Here is a 24625-nt window from a genome sequence, read left to right on the forward strand (position 1 = left end):
GTCTTCCAAGAACCAGAGGAAAAGTTCCTTTTGTTTCACAAAAGTGAATCCTGTCACACAAACAGTCCCAGCACTTTCCAGCTCCTTTTTCTTTCCAGATTCAAAGGTCTGGCACCAGGATGAGCTGAAGTCTAAGGCATCCACCACTCTCCCCCTGCTCCTACTCGCATCCCACCCAAAGCCTTGTCCAGAGAACGCTCTTCCCAGCCTGAGGCCCAGGAATGGGAGTCTCTGTGGGCCACACGTTGGTGGGGGGATCTTTTCTGATCCTTTTCTGATCCTTTTCTATGCTACTCCAGGAGTCAAAACCTCTCCTGAGACTTTCCAGGGAGCTTCAGAAGAACCCTGGGCCTAAACCAGCTCAACGAAGCTGCAGGGACCCAGCCTCCTGAGGAAAGTGAATGTGAGCCTGGTGCACCCAGAGGAGAATGAAGCCTTCACCGAAAAGATTCTGGGAAGATGTCCCAGGCCCAGGGGGAGGGTTTGTACTTCCAGACCTAAGTCACCTAAGCTGACACCGGGTCTCATCCATCCCAGTCATTCCATTCCGGGTCAGAGGGGTCATCGATTCAACCAGCGAGGCTGCCCATCCGACGGTTGCTCCCTCTGCTCCCTGGAAGGGCCTCTTCGTGGGCATTCTGTACCTACAGGTCTTGTTCTGTTCTGGAAACTGCCAGTGGTGGCAAGAGGTGGAGCAACGGGTGCCAGGGCAGGGAGAGGTGAGTCTGGGAGGGAAACAGAGGCAAGATCCACGGGGCTTTAGAGACTTTGCCAAGGCAGGGGGACTGCCCCCAGGTTGTTGTCAGCCGTCAAGAGTGAGCGCACCTCCCGGGGCAGACTTCTGCTGCCCCAGTGCCCAGGGATAGACATGGGTTTGCTGCAAAATGAATGACACCTGGCAGACAATAAGCTGAAGCTTTCGTTAGCAGCTTAAGCTGAGGACTATCTAGGCAACTGACACTCCCTGTGTGTTCCCCTGGGTCTGCTTAATGTGTGCCCTTGTGGAGCGACTGGCACCAAGAAAGCAAGGACTAAGTCAGAAGTTCAAGTCCCAGCCCTGCCACAGCCTCAGGGTGCCCTCGAGCACAGCGAGCCTCAGTTTTCCCATTTGTAAAATGGGAGAGGTACACAAGGTAGACTCCAAGGCTCTGTGTTGCCTGAGCCCTGTGTTCCTTTGAGTGTACGTGTTCTCAGGCCCACAAAGATCCTTTGTGTTTCCTGTATGAACTGCTCTCTAGGAAACCCAGGTAACCACCTGTGTCCTGGGGCACATACATGAGGACTCATGTGAGCCGTATTGTGTGTTTGCGCTGGGGGGAGGGGAGACCCCAGAACACTGTCCCCTACCCCACCCCCTTCCTCAATAGGCGGAAGCCACTGGCTTCCTCCCTTTCCTGCCTCCTGCCTCCTTTGTGCCAGCAAGACTGAGGATTGGAGGGAGGCAGGGGTTGGGAAAAATCAGTCCAACTGTCCCCAGGTCTGCCCTTACCATAACCTTCCCCCCACCTCAAGTGACTCCTTCCAGGCCACACCCATCCCCAGCCTTGTGGGGGCCAGACTGGGGGCCTAGAGGCTCAAAGGCAGAATAAGTCCTCCACCCCCTCCCCTGCCACCCCTCCCACCCAAGCCATCTCATTTCCTCTTCCTCCCCAGCACCGACCCACACTGATCAGCACAGGCCGAGCAGTCAGGCCCACAGCATCTGACCCCAGGCCCAGCTCATCCTGGCTGGCCTGGGTCGGCCTCTGGAGTATGGTCTGGTGGGTGCCTCCTTTCTTGCTCTCCATCCTCTTCTTGGCTTCTTATGTGGGTAAGTCTCCCCTGAGTCCCTCACCCCATTTCTAGGCCCCGAGGCCCTGATTTCCACCCGAGAAACCCTATTTTATTGTAGAGACAGAAAGTAGGATGGTGGTTGCCATGGGCGGCAGGGAGGAAGAAATGGGGAGTTTTGTCTAAAGGGTACAGAGTTTTTTACAAGATTTTTACTCGGTTTTACAAGATTAAAAGAGTTATAAAGATGGGGCCGGGTGCGGTGGCTCATACCTGTAATCCCAGCACTTCAGGTGGCCGAAATGGGAGGATCACTTGAGGCCAGGAGTTCAAGACCAGACTGGTCAACATAGTGAAACCCCATCTCCATTTTGTTTAAACTTTTTTTCTTTTGCAAAAAAAAAAAAAAAGGATGGATGGTGGTGATGGTGGGACAACATTAGGAATGTATTTAATCACATTGGGTTATATGCTGCTTACAGATGGTTAAGATGGTAAAATTTGCCAGGAGTGGTGGCTCATGCCTGTAATCCCAGCACTTTGGGAGGCCGAACGGGCGGATCACAGGGTCAGGAGATTGAGACCAGCCTGGCAAACATGGTGAAACCCCATCTCTACTAAAAATACAAAAATTAACTGGGCATGGTGGCAGGCACCTGTAATCCCAGGTACTCAGGAGGCTGAGGGAGGAGAACCGCTTGAATCTGGGAGGCAGAGGTTGCAGTGAGCCGAGATGGCGCCACTGCACTCCAGCCTGGGTGACAGAGCGAGACTCATCCAAAAAACAAAGATAGTAAAATGTGTGTTATATGTATTTCACCACAATAAAAAACTTTGGAAAACAAACCCTATCATCACTGCCATCATTTTGATCCACTAGAAAGTGAGATCAAGGCCAGGAAAACCCAGGCAAGTGCCAGAAATCACTGCAACCTGGGATCAGGGGAGGAGTGAGGAGTAGCTGCTGACTGTGTTGGATCTGAGGATCTGTGGGGGGCCATTTTCAGGGGGTGTTCCTAGGATCATTGTGTTGGATTCATTCAATTATTCACTGGCCAAACATTTATTGCACACCAGCAATATTCCAGGAGTTGTGTTAAGTGCTGGACCATTAGTTGAGAGGCTGGCAACCCCCAAGTCTGTACAATGAGATTAAATGATGCCAGCGTCCTATGGTTGTTATGGGGTTTAAATGAGAAAATGATGCAGAGCAGTTGGCATAGTGCCCTGTGCTTGTTAAGGATTTCTGAATAAGTGGCAGCTGATTCCTTCAGTCTGCTGGTCAGAGGATTAGCACACAGAGGCTGCCTTTGAGTGGTTCATGGTCTAGTGCAGAACACAGGACAGGGGGAGAGGGCTAACCACGGACAGACACAGGAGCTCTAGAGGAGCACTGAGGAGGAGTCAGCTTACACTGCCTCGGGTAGGAGACAAAAAGGGAGTCAGGGAAGATTTCACTAAGAGGGGTGGTCTTCATTCCAGGCAGCCAGAACATAAAAAATGCAAGTCTCATAGGCATGGAGGTGCATAGGAGAGAAGGTGCCTGTTAGGAACACAACAGGAGGGACAGTGTGGGAGCAGCATGGGGGGCTCAGGAGCATGGGCATTATCCTAAGGGCAACGGGGAGCAGTGGGAGGTCATAGGCAAGAAAGTCACAAGGTCAGATTTGGTGTTAGATCACTGTGGAGGGTGAGTTGCAGAAGGAGGGGCTGTGGCTGTTGGGATGGTCCAGGTGAGTAAGGAGGGCTGAACAAAGGCAGGCTAGGGGTGTGGGATGAAGAAGAAGCGTTCAGGAAACAATGTGCAGACTTCTGTGACTGATGGGGCAGCCAGCACAGTGCTCAGAGGTGTGGACTTTAGAATCAGACAACCTGGCCCTGCCGCTTACTAATTGTATGACCTTGGGCAAGTTACTTAACTTCTCTGAGCCTCCCTTTCCTGGCTATAAAACAGGGATAATAACATCCACCTCCCAGGATAGCTGGGATGGTAAAATGAGACAACATCAGTAAAGTGCCTGGTGCATAACTGCCAGCCAATAAACATTCATTCTCATGACAATGGGAGTAGAGATGACTCCATAGTTTGTGTCTCAGGTGGCAGGTGCTGACCAGTGAGTCAGGGAGCACTGGAGAGGAGCAGGTTTGGGAAAAGCTGATGGAAATGCAGGTCCAAGCTGAAAGACAGTTCCCGAGTTATTGACTCAGAGGTGATGGTTAAAACCAGGGGAGTGGGCGAGCTTGCTCAAAGAAGACAGTAGAATAATTACCATGATCCTCCTTTATAAATGAAAGAATATCCACTTCACTGGTTGTGAGGATCCAGTGGAAAATGGGGGTTTGGTATGTGCTGGGCGGTCAGTAAATGCCAGTTTCATTTGCTCATGGTAGCCTTTCAAACACTGATAAGCTAGGTGGTCTTTAAACTAATTAACTGCTTGACAGTCAGCTAGCAGAGACAGAGAAGGAAGGGCTGGTGGAGGGGTGCTGGGTCCTGGAGCTGAGGCAGGCTCGCAGGCTCTCCACCATCCAACCTGGACTCTGACTCCACCTGGTCTCTCCTGCCTCAGCCTCCACACAAACCTGGAGTCTTCACCTGCCATAATATTGCCACTGCAGGCCTTTGCCCAGGCTGTTCCCTCTGTCTAGGGTGCCCTCTCCTGCCCCTGACTTCTCTCCCTCCCCATTGTCCTCACACCAATGTGTCCTGCTCCAATTTTACCTCCCAGGAAACATCTCTTCATCTCCCTGTGCTCCCCCAGGCTGGATCAGGGGCCCCTTCTCTGTGCTCAAAAGCACAGCGCCCTACATTTGGCAGCTATGTCCATGCCTGTTCCTCCAAGTAGGGCGTGAGCTCTTTGGAAGGCAAAGACCAAGACCCACCTCGTGTCTGAGTCTGCTGGGCTCCAGGCCTGCCCTGGGGCTGCCCTCCCTGGCTCTGGGCCCTGCCCCAAGCTTAGCTCCATTTCTTTTTGTTTTTCTTTTTCTGGAGAATGGGGTCTTGCTATGTTGCCCAGGCTGATCTTCAAACTCCTGTGCTCAACGGATCCTCCCGCCTCTGCCTCCTTGAGTGCTGGGATTCCAGGCCTGAGCCACCGCACCCAGCCCTAGCTCCATTTCTGCGCCACAACCTTCTGGCTGCAAGACTCAGCCTCTCCCATCTCAAATCCCAGCCCAGCAGACATTTCTAGATCTCCATAGTGACAGAGAGGGGGACCCATGGGACACGTCTGTTCTGGCTGGCTCTCCTGGCCTGCACTCTCGTGGTGGGGGCAGGGAGAAGTGGCTCACAGCGACCTTTGCAGGGCTGTTTTAGAGACGAGTGGGGACACAGGACTGATAGAAAATAAAGTGAGGAAACGGAGACAGGGAGCATAGATCATTCTTTCCGAAAGCTGGGGCTAAAGGGAAGCCATCTGGCAGGAGAAGGGAGGGGACGCGGCCAGAGGATTCGTGGTTTTTCGTTCTTTTAAAATGAAGAGACTTGAGGGAAGAAGACAGTGCGCATGGAAGGGGAAAGCAGAGGGGGATGGGCATGCCTGATAAACTGAGGTGCCTGTGGAGTCCGAAGAACCGGGCAGGAGAAGGAAGAGGGGTGAAGGTTGGAGACCCTCTTCTAAGTGGACAGTGGTTCAGTAAGACTAGAGGACTGGGGCTGGGGGTTCTAGGGCACTAGGGTTGGCTGGGACTACAATAGGGTCACTGGTGTCCTGGCCCCAGGCGCGGCGGTGGACCTGACGCTGCTGGCCAACCTGCGGTTCACGGACCCCCAGCGCTTCTTCCTGACCTGCGTGTCTGGGGAGGCCGGGGCGGGGAGGGGCTCCGACGCCTGGGGCCCGCCCCTGCTGCTGGAGAAGGACGACCGCATCGTGCGCACCCCGCCCGGGCAGCCCCTGCGCCTGGCGCGCAACGGTTCGCACCAGGTCACGCTTCACCGCTTCTCAAAGCCCTCGGACCTCGTGGGCGTCTTCTCCTGCGTGGGCGGCTCCGGGACACGGCGCACGCGCGTCATCTACGTGCACAACAGTCCTGGAGGTAAGTCTGGCAGGCAAGGGGATGGCAAGGGGGAAACCAGGCCGCTGACCTACCTTCCATCCCACAGCCCACCTGCTTCCAGACAAGGTCACACACACTGTGAACAAAGGCGACACCGCTGTACTTTCTGCACGTGTGCACAAGGAGAAGCAGACAGATGTGATCTGGAAGAGCAACGGTGAGAGGGGCATTTGAACTGGTGGGGTAGGTAGACCCATCGTTCTGAGGCCCCAACACTTTCATCGCCCATGGAACCCTCAGCTTTGGTCCCTAACACACCCGACCTCCAGGACCCCTCCTCTGTGGTGGACCAGGTCCCATGGGATGCACCTGCACCTATCTTATCTGTAGTTCTGAGCTGCCCTCCTACTGTACACAGAGGGCCAGGAGCCTGTGGTCAGCTGCCCCTTCCCTTTTAGCCCCAAATGAGCATGATGTTAAACCCTCATCTTTGACTCTCCCCTGGGAGTTAGCAGGTGCTGTCACATAGTCCACCTGGCGGACAGCAGCAGTCCCCCTGTGGAAGAAGAGAACTGGTAACATCATGCCCAACACAGGCAGGGCAGAGGCTAGCCTCTCCCAAAGATCTGTCCAGCCCAGATCCTTGATACCCAAGACAGCCTGATGCTGAGGCCTGGGTAGATCCCTGGGATCTCAGTCCCAGGCCTGACCCTTTGGCCACCCCATAGCAGGAAGCTGTTTTCCTATGTGGCCCCAAGATTCCTGCCTCAGTCCTCAGGTTCACAACCCCTTGGCTGACTCTTGAATCCCTGGGCTCCTGAGGGAGAAAGACCCTTTCCTTTGGCCATGGGGGCTGCCTCCTGAGCTCTGGACTCCCTGAATTGACAGGAGATGTGAAGAGGCACAGGCAGACCTGGGTCTCTAGGCTCTCTGTTCAGCCCTGAGCAAAGAGGCAAGAAACGGGTGGGGCAGGGACTGGGGCACTCTTCTAAAAGGGAGAGGCTCACGGGAGAGACCCCAGAGTAAGTGGCACTTGAATTGTACTCAGAGGAAAAATGGGAAGACAAAGAAGGCAGAAAGGGAGGGAAGGGCATTCCAGGAGGAGGGCTGAGAAGAGCAGGGGGATCTGAAACACAAGGGCGTTTCTGGAAGATAAACAATCCATTCAGGAATTCAGAAATGCTAGGAGTCAAGAAGTGTGTGAAGAGGAATGGGGCTGGATGGCTTGGCCATGGCCAAATTGGTGAAAATGATGTCTAAGGAGCTGAATTTTTGTCCTGAGGTCACTGTAGAACCAGGAGAGTTTCAGCGGAGGAGTTAAAGAGAAGTCTGTTGTAAAAAATCACGCTGGCTGCTGGGTGGAGGAGGGACAAGAAAGGGTGACACTGGAGGCAGAGGAGCCTGCTTGCGACGCCCTGGAGGCCAGGACTAGGGCAGTGGCAGTGGGTGGGGAGAAGCGGACTGGGTTAGGGGATGAGGAGGAGGTGGACGGAGCAGGACTTGGTGATTTACTGGGTGGTTGATGGAGCATGAAGAAGAGGGCGCTTCTGAGCTTTGTGGCATGGGCATCGGCTCTCGTGGTGCCGGCCCCAGGTCTCATCATTGTGCATGGGGCCCACTGGTGTGACCTGAGCAGAGGCGGACAGAGAGAGGTAACACAACCCTCATGGAGTGCTGAGGCCCCTGACCCATTCATGCTCCCCCAGGATCCTACTTCCACACTCTGGACTGGCATGAAGCCCAGGATGGGCGGTTCCTGCTGCAGCTCCCAAATGTGCAGCCACCATCAAGCGGCATCTACAGTGCCACTTACTTGGAAGCCAGCCCCCTGGGCAGCGCCTTCTTTCGGCTCATCGTGCGGGGTCAGAGGCAGAGGGCAGAGGTTGTGGGTAGGGTGGGAGGCTGAGAGCCCTGTGGGTACTTCCTGTGGGTCCCCTGAAGCCCCTGGATCTCCAGTCCTCAGCAGCAGTGGTCAGGTGGGCGAGGGGCCGCTGCTGAAGACACCTTCCTCCAGGTTGTGGGGCTGGGCGCTGGGGGCCAGACTGTACCAAAGAGTGCCCAGGCTGCCTACATGGAGGTGTCTGCCATGACCATGACGGTGAATGTGTATGCCCCCCTGGCTTCACTGGCACCCGCTGTGAACAGGGTAAGGAGGAGGGGAGCTAGGACCCAGGCAGGAGAGGATCCCTTACTGGGAGGAGACCCTAGAACCATGTGGGTGGAGCTTGGGGGGTGAGGGCAACAGACAGGTCCTGGGCCCAGGGACCCATAAAGGCCCATACACCCCACACCCTCTTTTTCTAGCCTGTAGAGAGGGCCGTTTCGGGCAGAGCTGCCAGGAGCAGTGCCCAGGCATATCAGGCTGCCGGGGCCTCACCTTCTGCCTCCCAGACCCCTATGGCTGCTCTTGTGGATCTGGCTGGAGAGGAAGCCAGTGCCAGGAAGGTATGCTTAACCCACCCTCATGGTCCCTGACCAAGACAGCTGGCCCCAAGCTTGACCCGGACCCTTCACTCTGCCTCTGACTTACACAGCAAGCCCCCCTGCTCACTTGACCAGTCCTTCTACCCTCAGCCTGTTGTATAACCTGTGCCCCATCTGTGCTCTAATCTGTGCCCTAATTGCCCCCTGTCCCATGCTCCTCTAATCATACCTCCTCTATTCCCAGCCTGTACCCCTGGTCATTTTGGGGCTGATTGCCGACTCCAGTGCCAGTGTCAGAATGGTGGCACTTGTGACCGGTTCAGTGGCTGTGTCTGCCCCTCTGGGTGGCATGGAGTGCACTGTGAGAAGTCAGGTATAAGCACTATTACCTTTGAGACTCCCCCAAGATAAGTCGGCCTTTACCAAACACTTCTCCCTGGTGGAAAAGACTGGTCCCTCCTTTCCCTGCAAGGGTCCAAGTCCTGCCTTCAGGGAGCTTAGAGTCTAGTGGGCAGGGAGCTCTGGCAGGGAGTCAGTCTGGTAGGGAGTCAGTCCAGCAGGGAGCTCACTGCCAACCAGCCATACTGGAAAGGGCAGCAACCCAGAGAATGTGGGAGCCCAGAGGATGCCCCTGGGCAGACTGAGCAGGTCAGGGAAGGGTCTGGAAGCAGGTGTGATCTGAGATTGGATATGAAAGACAAGAGAGAGATAGCTGAGGAAAGAACAAGAGCAAAGACCCAGGGATTGGGGACTCAGGTTTGGGTGCCAGGACAGTGGAGTAGGGGACGCAGGGATTGGGGACTCAGGCTTGGGTGCCGGGACAGTGGAGTAGGGGACCCAGGGATGGGGGACTCAGGCTTGGGTGCCGGGACAGTGGAGTAGGGGACCCAGGGACTGGGGACTCAGGCTTGGGTTCCGGGACAGTGGAGTGGGGGACCCAGGGACTGGGGACTCAGGCTTGGGTTCCGGGACAGTGGAGTGGGAGACCCAGGGACTGGGGACTCAGGCTTGGGTTCCAGGACAGTGGAGTGGGGGATTGGGGAAATGGTCAAAAGAGGTCAAATCGTGGGGCCTTTGAATGAAGGCCAAAGAGTGCACTTCATATGATGGGGCAAGAGGGAATTGTTAAAGAGGAACAAAGGGGTCAGATCTGTGTTAGAGAAAGGACCCGTAGCTGTTGGCCGGGTAGCGAGAGTAGGAGACCCTGGAGGAGTCTGTACCTGGGGACCAGAAATGATGAGGCCTGAGCTAGTGTGCTGGCCGGGAGGATGGTGAGGGGCCTGCTGGCGGATATTAGAGGGTATCAGGAAGTGGGGAAGTAGTTAGGAAGTAGACTTTGCAGCTGATGGGATGTGGGGCTGGGACGCTGGAGGAGTCATGCGGGCCTTTGCTGGAGGGACTGGGTAGATGGCAGTGCTTCCACTGAGAAACAGAACATGGATGAGGGGCGCTTTGGTGGTCATGTGTCTGCCCCTGTGGAAGCTCCAGGATGAGTGTCCTCTCTCCCCAGACCGGATCCCCCAAATCCTCAACATGGCCTCAGAACTGGAGTTCAACTTAGAGACGATGCCCCGGATCAACTGTGCAGCTGCAGGGAACCCCTTCCCAGTGCGGGGCAGCATAGAGCTACGCAAGCCAGATGGCACTGTGCTCCTGGTCAGCCCCAGTCACCCAACCCACCAGTCCCACAAGCCGCCTGCTTCACAGCTGATCCCTAGACCCCTAGTCCCTCAGAACTTTCTATAGGGCCCACCCATTGGCCTGACCATTGCTCAGATGAGGTCAGGCTGATTGGTGAGGGGCTGCCACTGGGCCTCTGTCCTGCCATCAGTCCAGATGGACACCTGCGTGCCTGCCACAGGGGTGCTCATTCCCTGTGACCTGTCCCCCTCCCCCATCTCTTTTAGTCCACCAAGGCCATTGTGGAGCCAGATAAAACCACAGCTGAGTTTGAGGTGCCACGCTTGGTTCTTGCGGACAGTGGGTTCTGGGAGTGCCGTGTGTCCACATCTGGCGGCCAAGACAGCCGGCGCTTCAAGGTCAATGTGAAAGGTCAGTGATGTCCTAGGTCCACAGGGGATGGACGGTGACCACAGTAGGCTCTAGCTGATGCTGCTCAGGCTGGAGGTCCTAGCAGGAAGGACAAGGACATCTAAGGTCATAGCCTAGCGCCAGGCAAAAAGAGGGGTTGTGGTCAACCAGAGGTCCGGACTGGGCAGTGTCAAGGCTGGAGTACAGCTTAGACCCATCTGGAAAAGACATCCTGTGCCCCAGAAACTGGGGACACTCTCCAGCCCCGCCCTTCCTCCTGCCCAGCCATGCTGTCCCCCACCAACCACCACACACACACAAGTGTACCTTTAACTCTGCTCAGGGATGCTGCCTCCCATGTCTGAGTCACCCCACAGACACTCAGTGCTAGCCCAGGGGGAGCACATGGGGCTGTGGAGCTCAGAGGGTGACCAGCTTGGCTTCCTAGAAGTGGTGCATGCCTAGGAATCTGCCAGGTAAATAAGGAGGGACCTCCCAGTGCCCAAGATTACTCAGACCAGAGCACCCCCAACCCCCAGTCCCTTCACCTTCTCCAGCTTCTCCAGCACCCTAAGCCTTAACCGTTTGCACCCCGGCCACCCTGTGACCCTGCTGTCCCTCTCCTCCTGCTTCCTGTTACCCCATGTAAGCCCCCTCTCTCACCTTCTGCTTTCTCATTGCCACACTCTGCCTCCCAGGTCCTCGCCATCTCCCCATCCTGTGACTGTGCATCCCTCTCTGCTATCATGCCCCACCTTCCGCCTTTCTCTTCTCACTCTGCCCAGGCTTAGGAGCCAGACAACCTGGGCTTGAACCCTCTCTCCACAAATTCCTTGCCCCATCACCTTAAGCAAAGTACTTAACCTCTCTTACTTTGTTTCTCTCTCTGTGAAATGGGGATAGTTAGCACTTGATGGGGTTGTTAGGAAGATTAAATTAGATGATGCATTTAAGCATTTAGGACAGTGCCCAATACAGGGTGCATGCTCAATATATGTTGATAATTATTGTTCTTATTATTTAAAATGTCACCTAGTCCCTAGATTTTTATTGTTCTCTAGCAGCTCTCACATATGATCTGCAGCCGGGACCCCTCTTCTGACTCCAGATCATTTGGTGGGGCCTCCATGAAGTGGGGCATCTTCTCTGGAAGTCTGGTTTTGAAGTTAGTGTGGAAAGTGGCTGCTGTATGATTCAGAGGCCCATTTTATATCCAGCCACTTCCTGGACATCTAATCCCCTGCATGAGACAAAGGCACCAAGGGCTTCTCTGCACCCAAAATGGACCTTCATCTCCCCCCAAATCAGCATCGCCTCCTGACATGCTTATTGCTGCCTGATACTCCCTCAGCTTACAGCGCTGCATCCTTTTCCTCCCTTGCTCCCTCCCTCTTTCCTTCCTTCCTTTCCTCTCAAAAAGCCAGTCTCATAAACATTTGTAAGAGTCAAGGGAACCTGTTAAAAACACTAATGCAATAATCTGGAGAGAAAAAGTTGAGTCCAGAATAGGAACAGCGATCACGGGGTGAGGAAGTGGGACAGGGACACGAAGGCTGTTTTGGAGTAGAATGGATAGATCCAGGCGGCCTGTGCAGACAGACCTAGTTCAACACATGGCTGTATCTCCTCCTAGTTGTGTGTCCTTAGGCAAGTTATTCGGTGTCTCTGAGTCTCAGTGTTTTCATAATGCAGGCTAATGAGCCCTGACGGAAACGTGGCTGTGAGAATTAGAGGTCATACTATGAAGCATGTGGTGGGGAGCAGGTGCTTCAGTGCCAGTGCCATTTTTTTAAATTAAGAAAGTGGTGAATGAGGGCAGGGGCAGAGAGCAGGATGATGCCCAGGTTGTCTCCCTGCCCTGGGTTTCAGCCCCTTCTGTCTACCCCCACACTGCATGGGAAGAGTGCACCCCCAAACCATGTCTGGCCATGTCACTTCTTCATCTACTATCTTTTGGGACATCCTCATGCTTTTATTGCTTAATCCTTGTGCCCCAAGCTACCCAGGGGCCCGAACTCTGTCCTCCCTGGGCCCTGGCCACTATGGTCATCTGTTGAACTTGGTGTCCCTCAAGCCCAGAGGGTCCCCAGCTTGAAGTAAGACACAGAAGTGGACTGGATAGGCTGTGTGGCCATGCCTTACCCCGAGTCTCCTGACAGTGCCCCCCGTGCCCCTGGCTGCACCTCGGCTCCTGACCAAGCAGAGCCGCCAGCTTGTGGTCTCCCCGCTGGTCTCGTTCTCTGGTGATGGACCCATCTCCTCCGTCCGCCTGCACTACCGGCCCCAGGACAGTACCATGGACTGGTCGACCATTGTGGGTGAGTAGGGAGAGAGCTGGGGCAGGACAGGGGTGTTGGGTAATAGTGAAGGGATACGGTGAGCAGGAGAGGGAGGGCAAATGGTTCGAGGGGGCTGAAGGGAGCATGGAAGCTTCTAGAAGAGGTGGGGGCTGAATGATGTGTGCTGTACACCCCACCCCCAGTGGACCCCAGTGAGAACGTGACATTAATGAACCTAAGGCCAAAGACAGGATACAGTGTTCGTGTGCAGCTGAGCCGGCCAGGGGAAGGAGGAGAGGGGGCCTGGGGGCCTCCCACCCTCATGACCACAGACTGTCCTGGTGAGAGGCCAAGAGTCATCTCTTCCTGTCCCCCCAGCAGTTACTGTCCTGTCCACCCCAGGGACCCCTGCCTTTCCCATTGGAGGTTGTTCTTCCTTGTTCACTGGGGATCACTGTCCTGTCCAGCCCCAAGTACCTACTGGACAGTTCTGACCCCTGACCTCTGGCCCCAGAGCCTTTGTTGCAGCCGTGGCTGGAGGGCTGGCATGTGGAAGGCCCTGACCGGCTGCGAGTGAGCTGGTCCTTGCCCTTGGTGCCCGGGCCACTGGTGGGCGACGGTTTCCTGCTGCGCCTGTGGGACGGGACACGGGGGCAGGAGCGGCGGGAGAACGTCTCATCCCCCCAGGCCCGCACTGCCCTCCTGACGGGACTTACGCCTGGCACTCACTACCAGCTGGATGTGCAGCTCTACCACTGCACCCTCCTGGGCCCAGCCTCGCCCCCTGCACACGTGCTTCTGCCCCCCAGTGGTATGCCCAGGGCGCAGGGATAGCTGGGGGTTGGGGGAGGACGTGGGACGCAGGGACACATGAGACCTAGGAGACACAGGAGGCTATAGATTAATGGACATGGAGAGGACATGGGACATGCCTAGGGTATTAGGCAGACGTGACCCCAGCGGGGACATGGGACTTGGGGAAGATCCAGGATACCAGGAGGACACAGATCACCAGGAGCATGTGGGGAGAGCATGGGGAGGTCAGGGTTCATGGCGAGAACCAGGGTCATGGGAGGGCAAGAGACTTGGGGAGCAGGGGGCATGGGAGGATGTGGAGAGGACTTGGGATACAAGTAGTACAAGGAGAAGCAGAAGCTTGGGGGTGAAGGTGGCCTGGGGGAATGGAAAGGAATTCAGGCTGGTGGGGAGGAGGAAGTTGGCAGGGTGGCTCCTGTGCGTGGACCCACAGAGCAGGGGGCACAGCTAGAGCAGATGTGTCCAGCACCACAGCTACATAGCCCAGTCCCGTCTGAGCCTTGCCTTCCCGCCCCCATCTCCTCAGGGCCTCCAGCCCCCCGACACCTCCACGCCCAGGCTCTCTCAGACTCCGAGATCCAGCTGACATGGCAGCACCCGGAGGCTCTGCCTGGGCCGATATCCAAGTACGTTGTGGAGGTGCAGGTGGCTGGGGGTGCAGGAGACCCACTGTGGATAGACGTGGACAGGCCTGAGGAGACAAGCACCATCATCCGTGGCCTCAACGCCAGCACGCGCTACCTCTTCCGCGTGCGGGCCAGCATTCAGGGGCTCGGGGACTGGAGCAACACAGTAGAAGAGTCTACCCTGGGCAACGGTGAGAGGGGAAGGCCCACGGGACCCCCGGGCTCTGAGCGGGGAGAGCTCAGCGTGCTCTCCCTCCACATCACCCCCTGCTGTGGAACTAGGGCATCCCAGGCCCCTCCCAACAAAGACTCAGCCCCAGTCCGGGGGACTCAGCCTTCCCTTCTCATGATCCACTGTCCTAGGGCTGGGAAAGTCATGTCACCCCTCTGACACCCCTCATCCCTTCCTTCATGTGGCCCAAGTGATTTCCTGACAGTCCTGGCACTGGGATCTGTCACCTCTCCCTCTGTGTAACCCCATGGTGGCCTCTGGGTTCCCTGACCCCGGTGTCCCCACAATCTGCCCCTCTCACTGTATCCAGGGCTGCAGGCTGAGGGCCCAGTCCAAGAGAGCCGGGCAGCAGAAGAGGGCCTGGATCAGCAGCTGATCCTGGCGGTGGTGGGCTCCGTGTCTGCCACCTGCCTCACCATCCTGGCAGCCCTTTTAACCCTGGTGTGCATCCGCAGAAGCTGCCTGCATCGGAGACGCACCTTCACCTACCAGTCAGGCTCGGTCAGTGACCCGCCCCGCCCCCGGGTGCATGCTCACAGCCCGTGTATGTGTTTCTACCTGAGTACACACAAGACCTTGTACACCTTGTGTGTGTGTGCGTGTGTTTGTGTAGCAGGTAAAAGATTACACTCAATAATGTTAAAGGGTACAAAATATAATTTTCTTTATTTCTCTAAAACTGAACTCAGCTCACGAGCCCATTTATATTAGTGGTGAAATATTTAATATTCCCAATTCAAAAGAATTCCGTGATGACCATATTTCATGAGGGACACTCCAGGTTTGGGCTCCGTCAATTGGAGATTTTCCTCTCCCCTCTTTTCCTTCTCCCTAGCGGTTATCTAGGCCTAAATAGCAAGGTGATCAAATGCAAGGACACTTGGGGTTCATGCTGGCCTCTGTCCTTGCAGGCCTTCCTGGACTTGAGAGCCAGCCTCTGTCTGCACACATCTTTAGCTGATGTCCTTAGCTCTACTGTGGTCACCTGCCAGTAGGCCAGTCATGCTGTGACCTCCTCATCCTAACCTCCATTCTTGCAAATCCCAGGGCCTCCTTTTGGAGACTTGAGAAAGGGGCCGGGCGCAGCAGCTCACACCTGTAATGCCAGCATTTTGGGAGGCTGAGGCAGGCAGATCGCCTGAAGTCAGGAGTTCGAGACCAGCCTGACCAACATGGTGAAAACCCGTCTCTACTAAAAATACAAAAATTAGCCAGGCATGGTGGCACACGCCTGTAATCCCAGCTACTCAGGAGGCTGAGGCAGGAGAATTTCTTGAACCCAGGAGGTGGAGGTTGCAGTGAGCTGAGATGTTGCCACTGCACTCCAGCCTGGGCGATAGAGCAAGACCCTGTCTCAAAAAAATAAAAAAAGAAAAAGAGAAAGAACTAAAGAACTGTAGGGGCTTCCTTATACCTTATGGAGGGAGGCATATTCTGTGGCCCTCAGACCCACTGTCCCACTTAGACAACTGTTTCTACCATTCTAGAATTGTGCTGGCCTGCAACCTCACCCATTGCTCCTTGAAAGAGGACGCACAAACCTCCACTCCTCCTGGCTTCCCTGTAATCCTGCCTGAGTTTTCTGTCCTCCTGTGGCCCACACCCTTCCATCCCTCAGGCCCCTGCTTAGAGGTGGGGCGTGGGAGCAGACCCACTGTCCCTTCATCCTGTCACATTCTTCCTTCTAGCCACCCATCCGCAGGTCCTGTCTCCTCTGAGGGCTTCCTCATAGTCGTCACTTAAGATCCGAACTCTGTCCTTGGCCTTCCAGGCCTGGACTCTTAATATTGAGAGCTAAGCTTTGGCATTTCAAATAAAAAATAAAAAAAAGAAAGAAAACCCTCTTCTCTCTCAAGAGCTGACCCTTGTGATAGAAAAGCTAGTGTCCCTGCTATGCCTTTAAAAAATCCATTCAGAGACCGGGAGGTGGTGGCTCATGCCTGTAATCCCAGCACTTTGGGAGGCTGAGGCGGGTGGATCATGAGGTCAGGAGTTCAAGACCAGCCTGCCCAATTGGTGAAATCCCATCTCTACTAAAACAACAAAAATTAGCCAGGCACAGTGGCAGGTGCCTGTAATCCCAGCTACTAGGGAGGCTGAGGCAGGAGAATCGCTTGAACACGGATGGCAGAAGTTGCAGTGAGCCAAGATCATGCCACTGCTCTCCAGCCTGGGCGACAGAGTGAGTGAGACTCCATTTCCAAAAAAAAAAAATCCATTCAGAGATTCAATTGGCTTCTTTGTTCCAAGCTGTGTTGGCCCTTCCTCTGAGGTCAGTGCACAGAAAGCCCTCACTGCTGTGGTGGGGGAGGGTAGTGGGTACAGATGTTGACGGCAGGAGGTGGGAAAGCAGTCTTGAACAGACATGGTGTCATAGTATATATCAAGATATATCCCCCTAGCCTGGGCAACATGGCAAAACCCCATCTCTACAATAAAAGAAAATATGAAAATTAGATGGGCGTGGAGGTGTGCACCTGTGGGCCCACCTACTCGGGAGGCTGAGGTGGGAGGATTGCTTGCACTCAAAAGCTTGAGGCTGCAATGAGCTGACATCATGCCACTGCGCCTTCGCCTAGGCAACAGACCGAGACCCTGTCTCAAAACAAACAAAAGGATATATCCCTGGTACATATGCCTGCATATGGATAGGAAATGTGTGTGCACAAATGCGTGCGCCCCATGTATGAGTGCACACGTGCATCCCCTGTGAGTGCCCCATGTGTAAATGCATGTGTCCCAGATGCATGTGTCCCTATGCCTGTGCACCTTCAGGCCTGCGTGTGTATATGGACCTATACACGCATGCACCAAGAACATCACGTGCATTTGGTATGTGCTGTCAGCACCAGTGCTTCATGCAAATCGCTGTGCCCCAGGTCCTCAGCCCTTGCCCATCAAGCTGGGCTTCAGTGCACTTAGGAAGCCCCACCAGAAGGTCTATCTTAACCCTTCTTCCAGTTCTCATATTGGCAGCTTCCTTGGTCCTGTTCACTTATTTCCATTTCCTGCCATCAGCCCCGCCCAGATGGCCTCTTCCTACTCAATTAGGGAATTGGACATTCCTCTTTGTTATGGTTTTGCTATTTGCAGGTCCTGGCCTGGTTTTAGAGCTATGGAGAGAAGCCAAGTGTGTGGACAGGATAATCTCTGCCTCTGCTACTGTGGAGAAGAAAACCCCTCCACTGGCTTCCAGCAACTCAGGGCTGAGCATGTAGTAGGTGCTCAGAGAATATACCCTGGCCTACTCCCTAAGGCTGGAATCTTCTCCAGAGCTTCCCTGGTGACCCCTCCAAAAAAAAAAAACCTGGTTGTGGGATTAGCACAGTCATAGGAAGCTCATTCCAATCCTTTTCTGTTTTAAATGTTAGAAATATCCTCCTTCCATTGACCCACATTGTGGCTTCTAGCAACTTTACCCACAAGCCCTGGTTCTGCCTTCTAGAGTCCTGCACACCTGATCCCCCCGCTGCAGCCTCTGCATTTCTCTCCTTGGACATCTGCCCACCCAGCAGCCTACCTGTGGCTCTGTTACCTAAGATTCTGTCTCAGTTATGTCCTCTGTCTGCCTGTCCGTCCCTGGCTGACCACCAGGGTGCCCTCTGTCTGGGTCTCTGCCCACTTGTCTGACACTGAAACCTCCTTGTGTGCCTGTCTGTGCCTCCTTCTGCCCCCTTTAACTCTCGCGTGGACTGTCTACCCTCTTGTCTCATCCTGTGAAGGGCGAGGAGACCATCCTGCAGTTCAGCTCAGGGACTTTGACACTGACCCGGCGGCCAAAACCGCAGCCTGAGCCCCTCAGCTACCCAGTGCTGGAGTGGGAGGACATCACCTTTGAGGACCTCATCGGGGAGGGGAACTTCGGCCAGGTCATCCGGGCCATGATCAAGAAGGATGGGCTGAAGATGAATGCAGCCATCAAGATGCTGAAAGGTCCACTGGGGCGACCCCTGGCCCAGCCCCAATGCTCTCCTTTGTCCCACGAATCCCAGGCCCCACCTGGCTTCCTCCAGCAATTGACCCCAGCCCTTGCCAGCCCTTTCTCCAGAGTTATTTCTGGCAAAAGTAATACTGGATTCTTTACAGAGTATGCCTCCGAAAATGACCATCGTGACTTTGCGGGAGAACTGGAAGTTCTGTGCAAATTGGGGCATCACCCCAACATCATCAACCTCCTGGGGGCCTGTAAGAACCGAGGTGAGCCCCCTGCTCATCACCTACCCCTTCTTCCAAACCCCCATCCTCAGCCATCACCTCCACCACATGAGTAGCTTGCCAGGGGCTGCTGGCGACCTGTGCATCGCCCTCGATCCTCCCTCATCCCTGTCTGTTGCCATCGGGTGCCTGCTCCCACCCTAGGTTCCCTGTGTCTAAATCACCACGGTCTGTCTCTTTGCCTCTCAGGTTACTTGTATATCGCTATTGAATATGCCCCCTACGGGAACCTGCTAGATTTTCTGCGGAAAAGCCGGGTCCTAGAGACTGACCCAGCTTTTGCTCGAGAGCATGGGACAGCCTCTACCCTCAGCTCCCGGCAGCTGCTGCGTTTCGCCAGTGATGCAGCCAATGGCATGCAGTACCTGAGTGAGAAGCAGGTGTGTGTGAGTGGGGGCGGGTGGAGGCCAGAGGGGGAAGCCACTGGGCCGATGTCAGGGGAAGAAGTCAGCCGGCCCTGATTGGATGTGGGGATTGAGGTTCCTGGCCCAAGTGGGTGTGTGGGTGCAAGCAGAGCGAGGAGGCAGGGCCACGGGGCAGGTCTGGAGGAGGTGGGGACTTCCAGTATGGAGGGTGCAGGTGTTGAGTGAGCAGGTCTAGATGCTAGCCTGGAACTCAGGAGAGAGGCCCAGGCTGGAGACAGCATCTGCGTGTGAGCTGTCACCCCACAGATGGTGCCTAATGGCAATGGACCTGGTACGATCTGCCGGAGAGAGGGAAGAGCAGAGATCCGAGCCCGTCAGCTCAGGCCTGAATGAAAGGACAGGGGGATGACTGTCCAGGGGAATGTAAGATTGAGGGAAGGCATTTTATTCTTTTTTTTTTTCTTTTTTTTTTGAGACTGAGTCTCATTTTTTTGCCCAGGCTGGAGTGCAGTGGCACGATTTTGGCTCACTACAACCTCTGCCTCCCAGGTTCGAGCAATTCTCCTGCCTCAGTCTCCTGAGTAGCTGGGATTATAGGCATGCACCACCACAGCCAACTAATTTTCATATTTTTAGTAGAGACGGGGTTTCACCATGCTGGCCAGGCTGCTCTTGAACTCGCGACCTCAAGTGATCCACCCGCCTCAGCCTCCCAAAGTGCTGGGATTACAGGCATGAGCCACGGCACCTGGCCAGCATTTTAAAGATAGTGAAGTTTTGAGTATGTTTGAAAGCAGAGGGGCAGGGGATAGGGCCAGTGCAGAGGGAGGGGCTGGTGGAGAGAGGTCTCTGGGGAAGCTGGGGAGAAGAAAGTTTCTCTAAGGGAGAGAAACTGGAACCCAGGGGATGGGAAGAGGGAGGGGGAGAAGCATGGAAAGAGGAGAAGGTGCAGTATGGCCACCACTGTCTCAGGAAAAGGGATCCAGCCTGAACTTGGCCATGGCCCAGGAAGGAGCGGGTGAGAACCAACACTGATCTTTCTCAGACGTGAGTCAGCTGATGAGATTTCAGCCAGGCGGGGAGGAGAAAGAGTATGGGGTACTGAAGGCAACCAGAGTACCCACAAAGACTGACTCCTTACTGGCCTGACTGGCCTGGGCTCCCTCATCCCCAGTCTCTCCTGACTTCTGACCCTGCCTACAGTTCATCCACAGGGACCTGGCTGCCCGAAATGTGCTGGTCGGAGAGAACCTGGCCTCCAAGATTGCAGACTTCGGCCTTTCTCGAGGAGAGGAGGTTTATGTGAAGAAGACGATGGTGAGTCTCATTCAACCCTCACCTTTAGGGCTTGTGCCTGGCCCTGCCCCACAGGGGCCTCAAACAGGCCCTTCCTCCACACTCAGCCCCTTAAACCCATTCTCTCCTAGGGGCGTCTCCCCGTGCGCTGGATGGCCATTGAGTCCCTGAACTACAGTGTCTATACCACCAAGAGTGATGTGTGAGTGTAGGATGGGAGGGCACAGGAGGGCTTGGCCCCAAGAATCACACAGGCCTGACCTAGACACATCTCAGAAATGTCGTGGGTGGTCTAAGGCATGACCTGGGCTGTGTTCCAGGTGTGACACAGGTGTGTCTTTGGTATAAAGTACCCAGCCAAGGTGGGGCTAGCTGGAAGGAGTCTCAGAAGGTGTTTCAGGGATAGGACTGGGGTAAAGGTAGTTTCAGATTATGTTTGTGTAAGTGACAGGGGGATGCCTTGGAGAGGTTTGGGAATGCTGGTGGATGCTTCCTGAGGTAGATGGAGAGGCCACTCAGGAATTGCTCTCATCTTTCTCCCTGAAGGGCAATGTCATGCCCACCTGAGGATCTTACCAGAGCATGACCCCCAAGACTCCCTCTCTGTGCCCCTCCCCTGCAGACAGCCCTCTTGGCACACTCCTCCTGTCTCTCCAGGGATGTCCATCTTGGTCTGAACCTACCCCTTGCCCCAAGCCCTTTGGCCTTGCTTACACGGCTCACTGCTTACCACACTGATCACCCCTCTGACCACTACATGCCTACTTCCTGCTTCTGCCCCAACACTCCCTAGATTCCCTCCACCTCCTTGAACTCTCTCCCCTGGTCTCAGGCCTGATGCACACTACACAGAGGCTGTTACAAAGTGAGATGCAGTCAAGAGCAAGAGCTTTGGAGCCAGACTGCCTGGGTTTGAACACTTGCTCTGCCACTAACTAGCTGTATGGCCTTGGGCAATCTAGCTAACCTCTCAGTGCCTCAGTGTCTTCATCTGTAAAATGGCAAGAATAATAGAACCTGTATCATAGGGTTGGTGTGAGGGTTAAATGAATTAACATATCTGTTAAATGACCAGTGCCTGGACCACCATAAGTGCTCAATTAAAATGTTAGCTCGGCTGGCTGTGGTGGCCCACATGTGTAATCCCAGCACTATGGGAGGCCAGGCAGGCAAATCACTGGAGACCCGGAGTTTGAGACCAGCCTGGGCAAGATGGCAAGACCCTGTCTTTACTAAAAATACAAAACATGGCCGGGCATGGTGGCTCACATCTGTAATCCCAGCACTTTGGGAGGCCAAGGTGGGCGGATCACGAAGTCAGGAGATTGAGACCATCCTAGTTAACACAGTGAAACCCCGTCTCTACTAAAAATACAAAAAGAAATTAGCCAGGCGTGGTGGTGGGCGCCTGTAGTCCCAGCTACTGGGGAGGCTGAGGCAGGAGAATGGTGTGAACCCGGGAGGCAGAGCTTGCAGTGAGCTGAGATCTCGCCACTGCATTCCAGCCTGGGCGACAGAGCAAGACTCTGTCTCACAAATATATAAATAAACAAACAAAACATTAGCTGAGCATGGTGGCACATGCCAGCTATAAGGGAGACTGAGGCGGGAGGACCACTTGTTCCTGGGAGGTTGAGGCTGCAGTAAGCCACTGCACTCCAGCCTGGGTGACAGGGTCTGTTTCAAGAAAAAAAAAAATTAGCTCTAATGGTGTTGAGCCCAGGGATGGGGGCAGTATGAAGGAGCTTCACTGGAGCAGAGACAACAGCTGGCCAAGGCCAGATACTTACAGAGTAGACACATACAGGGGGGCTGGGAGGTACTGCACATCTTGGGTAGGTAGAAACTAAACTGCTAGGGTCCAGGGCCTAGAAGGTAACTAAGTGCATCCTTCTTATTTCAGCTGGTCCTTTGGGGTCCTTCTCTGGGAGATAGTGAGCCTTGGTGAGTTCCTAACCCCCATTGCCCAGAGTGCCCCACCTTACCCCACGTGAAGCCCTGGACCAAGAGCACTTTGTCCCCTCCTGCAGGAGGTACACCCTACTGTGGGATGACCTGTGCCGAGCTCTACGAAAAGCTGCCCCAGGGCTACCGCATGGAGCAGCCTCGAAACTGTGACGATGAAGTGTGAGTCACCCCATCCTTGAGCTCCATGACCCTATCTCTGTGATGAGTGACCTCAGCTTTGATCCCTGTGACCCCATCACCCCAGCTGGCCTGACTCCTCATCTCAGCAATGCCCCCTCGCAGGTACGAGCTGATGCGTCAGTGCTGGCGGGACCGTCCCTATGAGCGACCCCCCTTTGCCCAGATTGCGCTGCAGCTAGGCCGCATGCTGGAAGCCAGGAAGGTGAGGAGACTGGGGCTGAGGTGGCGGGTTAGGCTCACAGAGTGCTCCAGAGTGCCCTCTCAGAGGTGCCGTGACCCTGTCCCAACCACACTACCTGCCCAAACTCCCTCACTGGGGGCTGTCACCACAGCTAGGCTGGGCCCCAGGATGCAGGCTGCCTTTCCAGCCCTCACTGGGTTAGACACCAGGCCCTTCCAAAACTCTTTCAAGGCCACTGCTTAGCCCCAGCAGCAAATCCCTCCCTTGAGTCCCAAGTCCCAGACTGCTTGCCTGTCCTCTGCTGAGGCCATCAGACCATTCTCATCTGGGACACCTCTCCCCACCTGCCAGAGCCAGAGCAGAGTGCATGAATGGTCACTAACCAAATGGATGGATGGGTAAATGAGTGATACAGTAACTGTATGAATGAATGAATGAATGGAATTAGTGGATAGATGATACAATAATCATATAAACATGTAATTCAATAACTGAATCTACTAACCATGTGAATAAGTGAATTATCAAATAAATATAATGAAAAATATATCAAAATTAGTAAATATGAAGAGTTCTTCAAGTAAATTAATGATTAACCATCTTAAGAATGAGGGAATGATCAAATAACCATATAAATGGGTGAGTCATCTAAAATGGCTTTTGAACAGATAAGTTACTTAATGAATGAATGCATAAGCCAAGAATTCACTGAAAGAGTGCATGTAAAAACCGTCCTCTAACAGTGGCATTGAGGGCCTCTCACCTGAGGCCCCAGCTGTGGCCTGATGCCTTCACTGCCCTGGGCTGGTAAAGGCCACTCTTGGCCATGGGGCCATCTTGAGTCTCCAGAACAAATCAGTGTCAGTTCAAATGCCCCAACCACATGGAAGTCAAAGAGCTTGCGGCCAGATTCATCCCTATTCCTGGCCCCCACTAAAGCTTGCTCTGCCCCCAGGCCTATGTGAACATGTCGCTGTTTGAGAACTTCACTTACGCGGGCATTGATGCCACAGCTGAGGAGGCCTGAGCTGCCATCCAGCCAGAACCTGGCTCTGCTGGCCGGAGCAAACTCTGCTGTCTAACCTGTGACCAGTCTGACCCTTACAGCCTCTGACTTAAGCTGCCTCAATGAATTTTTTTAACTTAAGGGAGAAAAAAAGGGATCTGGGGATGGGGTGGGCTTAGGGGAACTGGGTCCTCATGCTTTGTAGGTGTCTCATAGCTATCCTGGGCATCCTTCCTTCTAGTTCAGCTGCCCCACAGGTGTGCTTCCCATCCCACTCCTTCCCCAACACAAACCCCCACTCCAGCTCCTCTGCTTAAGCCAGCACTCATACCACTAACATGCCCTGTTCAGCTACTCCCACTCCCGGCCTGTCATTCAGAAAAAAATAAATGTTCTAATAAGCTCCATTCAATGTCTACCTTTTACTGCTGGTCAATCTTGGGGTGAGGGGCGTAGTTAAACCCAAGAGACAGAAATTGGCCGGGCGCGGTGGCTCATGCCTGTAATCCCAGCACTTTGGGAGGCCGAGGCGGGCAGATCACGAGGTCAGAAGATGGAGACCATCCTGGCTAATATGGTGAAACCCCATCTCTACTAAAAATGCAAAAAATTAGTTGGGCGAGGTGGCGGGCACCTGTAGTCCCAGCTACTCGGGAGGCTGAGGCAGGAGAATGGCGTGAACCCAGGAGGTGGAGCTTGCATTGAGCCGAGATAACGCCACTGCACTCCAGCCTGGGCCACAGAACGAGACTCTGTCTCAAAAAAAAAAAAAAAAGAAAAAAGAAACAATATATAGACATGGCCTTTACCTCGCTGGATCTTCAGACTTATACGGGAAACAAACATTAAAGTATACAAATTATTTTTTTTGGCAAACTTTTTTTTTTTTTTTTTTTTTTGAGACAGTCTCGTTCTGTGGCCCAGGCTGGAGTGCAGTGGCGCGATCTCGGCTCACTGCAAGCTTCGCCTCCCGGGTTCACTCTATTCTCCTGCCTCAGCCTCCCCAGTAGCTGGGACTACAGGTGCCCGCCACCATGTCCGGCTAATTTTTGTATCTTTTTTTAGATACAAACATATGAGATCAATGGAACAGAATTGAGAGTGCAGAACTAAACCCATGTGTCTGTGGTCAACTGATTTTCAACAGAGGTGCCAAGGCCATTTAACGGGGAAAGAATAGTCTTCAACAAATGGTGCAGGGACAACTGGATAGCTACATGCAAAAGAATGAATTTGGACT

The 24625-nt window shown here is 54.3% G+C and overlaps 1 protein-coding gene across 2 annotated transcripts; it reads left to right on the top strand.

Moving 5' to 3' along the window:
• The first annotated feature begins 1458 nt into the window (after nucleotides 1–1458).
• TIE1 (tyrosine kinase with immunoglobulin-like and EGF-like domains 1) lies at nucleotides 1459–23794 on the top strand. Of its 2 annotated transcripts, none has more exons than XM_012001772.1 (23): nucleotides 1459–1810; nucleotides 5491–5805; nucleotides 5873–5983; nucleotides 7473–7628; nucleotides 7781–7912; nucleotides 8071–8211; nucleotides 8435–8563; nucleotides 9701–9846; nucleotides 10098–10242; nucleotides 12381–12539; nucleotides 12704–12841; nucleotides 13015–13311; nucleotides 13843–14133; nucleotides 14485–14675; nucleotides 17897–18107; nucleotides 18261–18371; nucleotides 18579–18769; nucleotides 19958–20071; nucleotides 20182–20252; nucleotides 21954–21994; nucleotides 22081–22177; nucleotides 22301–22400; nucleotides 23335–23794. In XM_012001772.1, the coding sequence occupies exons 1-23, from the start codon at nucleotides 1753–1755 to the stop codon at nucleotides 23404–23406; spliced, it is 3417 nt and encodes a 1138-aa protein (XP_011857162.1). In that variant the 5' UTR covers nucleotides 1459–1752; the 3' UTR covers nucleotides 23407–23794. The 2 variants fall into 2 exon arrangements, with proteins under 2 accessions (XP_011857162.1, XP_011857163.1); XM_012001773.1 differs by having other exon boundaries at nucleotides 1577–1810; nucleotides 5574–5805.
• Nucleotides 23795–24625: the final 831 nt, after the last annotated feature.

This window comes from Mandrillus leucophaeus, unplaced genomic scaffold (genome assembly GCF_000951045.1).
Source record: "Mandrillus leucophaeus isolate KB7577 unplaced genomic scaffold, Mleu.le_1.0 Scaffold67, whole genome shotgun sequence".
Classification (NCBI taxonomy): domain Eukaryota; kingdom Metazoa; phylum Chordata; class Mammalia; order Primates; family Cercopithecidae; genus Mandrillus; species Mandrillus leucophaeus.